General features: G+C 27.4%; 1 protein-coding gene across 1 annotated transcript; it reads left to right on the top strand.

Moving 5' to 3' along the window:
* The first annotated feature begins 750 nt into the window (after nt 1-750).
* LOC101241597 (trace amine-associated receptor 8c) lies at nt 751-1,611 on the top strand. Its single transcript, XM_065801990.1, has one exon. The coding sequence runs from the start codon at nt 751-753 to the stop codon at nt 1,609-1,611; it is 861 nt and encodes a 286-aa protein (XP_065658062.1).
* The last annotated feature ends 3,696 nt before the right edge of the window (nt 1,612-5,307 follow it).

Consider the following 5,307-nt stretch of genomic DNA (forward strand, 5'->3'; position numbering starts at 1 on the left):
ATATTAAAAAAAAAAGAACTTGGAACAATTTGCAAACTTTGCGCTATATGTGTGTGCGCTATAGGTGTGCATAATCCTTTGAAATAAAACGGACGTTACTTTTTTTAATTTTGAAAAGGCATTAATAAATATAGGTGGGGTTACAAGTTATTTCACTCCAAGTTTCCTTAGTTTTCTTGTTGTCTTTGTAAAACTTGTTTTCGTAGAAAAAATGGCTTTGAATGTTCTAATAAAGTTATTTTAACAAATTATGGAGATTTTATAATGGTCTTCACTTTTGCTAGTTCAAGTAAAATTAATGCTGATCAAAATACTTAAAAAGTACAACTAGTGTAAAGCCCTTTGTTAATTTATACATTTGTATTTTCCTAAAAATCAAAACTTAAAGAAAAAAACAACAAAAAAAACAGATTATCACTGCAATGTATGTTTTACTTTTATTATATATTTTTTCCTTATTTTGTTACTAAAGAAAATACTGGGTGTTTAACATAACTGATGGAGGTAACGATGAACAACACGACATCACAATGTCGATCAAACGCCAAATTTACTTACTTTAATATGATAAACATAGCGTTATGTGCTTTTGTGCTTGCAATTAACTTGTTTGTTGCTTCTTTATTTTATAAAAAACGTTCCGTTCTAAAAACAGCATCAAACCGATTGTTACTTAGCTTGCTTGTGTGCGACACGTTATCAGGGATCAACATTCTGGTGCAGATTATTGTTTATCTTCTGTTCACAAATATGGCGATTCCCCGTTTATTTACTGATATAATTACGGCATTTTTAGTTCATACTGTTGTCCTCCATTTGTGCGGAATAACATTAGATAGATTTATAGCACTATTTTTTGCTCTTCGCTATCGACAAATTGTAACGATTAAAACAACTACGAGATACTTGCAGTCAGCTTGGTTTGTTTCTTTTATCGCATCCGCGATTCAAGTTTCGTGGCTTTTTAAAGAACTAAAAAATATTGCAAATTGTATTGGTTTGAAGAGTACCAACATAGAAAAGTGGTACAGTTTTGTAATGTTTACTTTATTTCTATTTATTCCAATGGTGTTTTTAGCGGTTGCATTTGGTGCGATGTTTTGCGAAATTCGTAAAATTCTATTAAAGACCCCTGCTTTGAAAGTGCGTACTAAACTCTCAGGAGTAACAGTACAACAGCGTCGTGTACTCTACATATTCAGTATTATGTATGTTTGCTTTGGGATTTTTGCAATGCCCTACTTTACCATTAGAATGATGGAAGACTTTAAAAAACTAGAAATTAGTTCTGTCATTTTAGAAGTTGTTTATGCTCTAAAAATAACTCCTTCAATCACAAACCCACTTTTATACACGGCAAACAATAAAGACTTTAGAAAAATGATTAAAATTACATTATTAAAAGCAAAGAAACGTCTTTTTCATCCGTTTCGCAAGTTTTCATTTAATAAACTTCAATCTTTTGGCTCAGATAACCGACAAACTTCTATTCAAATGTCCTCGTTAGTTGAACTATCAGCACAAAAATCATACAACATCAACGAAAGCCGAACAAATAGTTTTGCAAGCTACAATCAAGTGAACAATGGTTGCGAGGATAACGTTTTATAGCCGAAAATAACGTAAGCAAAGATTAGGGAGTGTAAGTAAAATTAACCATATAAAAATATGTGACTATAAGCAAAAGAAAAAAAAAACTATTGATGTTTTGAGTGCTAAATTGAATCCAAATAGTACCTTTAAGTTTTGTTTATAGATATTAAAAAATACTTTTTTGTTGTTGTTGTTGATATATTTTGTTTAAATTTGACGAAATATATATATATATATATATATATATATATATATATATATATATATATATAATATATATATATATATATATATATATATATATATATATATATATATATATATAACTACAAAATTGATAATAAACAATATAATGGAAAAAGGTATGCCAAGCAAAAAAAACAATAATTGAATTTTTGAAATTTGAAAAAAGATTTATTTCTTTTAAATAAATATATAAATGATAAAAAAGCACTAGAGGCCTTTCACTATTTTCATCGATAGCACTACTGATGAAAATAGTGAAAGGCCTCTAGTGCTTTTTTATCATTTGTATATTTATTTAAAAGAAATAAATCTTTTTTCAAATTTCAATAATTCAATTATTGTTTTTTTTTGCTTGGCATACCTTTTTCCATTATATATATATATATATATATACATATATATATATATATATATATATATATATATATATATATATATATATATATATATATATATATATATATATATATATATATATAAAATATATATATATATATATATATATATATATATATATATATATATATATATATATATATATATATATATTACATATTTTGAAAATAAAAAAACAAGGCTTTGAAAGTAGATCGCAATGATCTTATCGTCAGAAGCCTTTTACAAAAGAGAGTACGTAAAACATAAAAGCGTCTTTATTCAAGAGATTACGTTAAAATATCATAAAAACAGTATTTCTTACTTGAATATATGAAATATAAATTGTGCTCAAGTATAAAACATAAATTGAGCGTTCATAATTCAAAATGATAAAACATTATTTCGTCACAAAAAAATTTAATTGAAAGTATTCTAAGAGAGTTTCAATTGAGAATATAATATAAACTATTTCTCATATTAAATTTGCTTAATGGTTTTAAAATAAATAGACCTTTAAAAATTAAAGGAAATAAATTATACTTCCATACATAAACAAAAGATTAAATTTTATATACATTTAGTTTCTATGTAACGAGGATTCTCATTTTATTATTAAAAAAACTGAAGAAAGTAAGACTCAAACAGCAGAACTAATTAAACGGATCGCATGTTTCTGACGGCTATAAAGACAGTGCTTTTATCAGTGCATCCCCAGGCAATAACTCCATAATTTATATAACTATAAATAAAAAGGTATTAAAGTTTAGTTAAGTTTTTTTTTTTTTTAAATCTAAATGACCTCGCGCCTTATATAAAAATTCGATAATTTTGAAACTTTTGAGGAGACATAGTCAATATGTTGTTTCCAGGTGATTTCTCGTCAATAAAAATGCCCAGGTATTTAAGTGATAGAATCTCTCTCTTTTTTTTTTTTTTTGCCATATAAATTTATTAAAGTCGTAAAGCATAATATAAATACAAACAACAGGGGCAAGAAGAAGACATAATTGGTCTTATCATCAAACCACCCCTTGGTCTATACCGTAAATATAAGACAACAAAAATTAAAAAACGTAACACTATATAATATAAAACGTTTTTCTGAAGACTTAGTAAAATAAAAATCATCGGTCCTAAAGTCCTATTTTAACTTTTTGCTTTTGTATTGGCTAAGAAAAATTTAAAAAAAAAAAAAGGAATTAGTACAAAGAAACTATATTACTAAAAAGCAAGCAAGCAAATACGCATAATCCTGAAGCTTTCCTTTTACACCAGCATATACCTTGAAATATGTAAATAATTCTTATAAACCATAATTTTTTGTATATATTAAAAAAAAAAAAAAAAAAAAGAAGAATTTAAGCAAATTTTAATTTCAATTTGGCTAAGAACTTTTGGTAAATTTAAAGGCAGAAAACGTTTTACGGAGAGCGGGTGGAAAAGAATTTTGTTTTGTTACACTTAACGTTAACTTGTTAGATTTAAACCATTTAGATATGTTTTGAAGTACCATTTAGAAACCATTTAGATACGTTTTGAAGTTCGTCATTGAAAATAGTAGATAAATGTCACTATTAAAGAAAAATAAGTTTGTGTCATTTGCAAACATAATACCTAAAAGATTTGATACTTTATGCAAGTCGTTGATATATATTAAAATCAAAATATGGAACCTTGCAGAATACCACAGGAAACATGTTACATACAGGCCCGCAGGAATAAAAATTATATAGGAGGGGGGGGGGGGGAAGAGCAATACTACTTCGAAATAGTTTTGCGGACTATTCGTTTTTCGTTTTTTATTTTAGCCATTTTTTCAGTTATTGTTTCAAAATTATTTATTTGAAAAATCACTGAGGGAGGGAAGGGGGAGCGGCAAATGTTGCCCACCCGGTTGCTACGGGTCTGACATAAACAATGAACTGTTTATGATTAAGTTCACTACAAGAAACAAATTGTTTTTTGTAAGATACATAACTTTGAAACCAATTAATTACTCTTCTCTCAATTGGCACACAGACGTCCATAGTACGTCCAAGGACGTCTAAAATGGTCCGTTCGAACGTCTGTGGACGCCCCAAATGCAAAGACTTTCGTTCGTTCATTTTAGACCTATAAAGTACATCCAAAACAGTCCTGTTACGGAGAAAACTGTCCACGGAGTAAGTTGTCCGGTCGGACATTTTACTCCGGAGTAGGACGTCCGAGTTTGTCCAATCCGTCCGTCTAGGACAATTTACTCCGGAGCAAACTGTCCTACGTTGGAGTGAACTGTCCTACTTTTTAGCGGATTATTTGTTCCGGACCACTCAAGGAATGTATTTTATTGTTTGTTTAAACGATGGTTTGAGAGCTTTAGTACCTAATTAACTTTGCAACATATATTACAAACGTATGTTTTTTAAATGCGATTTAAACAGAATGTTTTTTTCGACCTTGTACTAAACATAAAATTGAAACAAAAAACTTGAAATTTTCAGGGTGTGCTCTTTAACAATTACTTGAGGGACTGTAGCAGAATCGCAGAAAATTCATGATAGTATTTTAAGTTTTGAACAATTATCTTAAATAAAAAAAGGATTTTTTCTTTTTGCTTTACCTGCTTAGATCTGCTATTTCGATAGAAAAATTTTTATCAAAAATTTCCAAACACTCTAAGTTCATTTTATATAAACTGTATAAATAAAAGATATAAAATTACAAATACATTTATTTTTGATTTGTCTATTTTTTTAATAAAATGTTACGTTTTTCTTTTACTTTCCCTATGGATGATTTTTGATAAAAGTAATGAAAAAAATAATTATTTAATTTTTCAAAGTATTTTTAATGTATTAAAATGAAAAGAAAATTACAAAGAAAAAATAAAATAAAAAACCCTTTCTTAAATATATGGTTTAAATCATTTAATTTTTTAATTAGAATTGAAACACTTACAAATTACTTACAGCTTTAAAAAATGATTATACTTCTTTGATTTTCTTCTGATAATTCTCTTTTCATTGGGAGTGCAACTGTTGGGATAGTCCCCTTTAGTTGAGTAAATAATAAGATCAAGAAAGCCTTGCTCTTCTTTTTCATCATTCACTT

This window comes from Hydra vulgaris, chromosome 07 (genome assembly GCF_038396675.1).
Source record: "Hydra vulgaris chromosome 07, alternate assembly HydraT2T_AEP".
NCBI lineage: Eukaryota > Metazoa > Cnidaria > Hydrozoa > Anthoathecata > Hydridae > Hydra > Hydra vulgaris.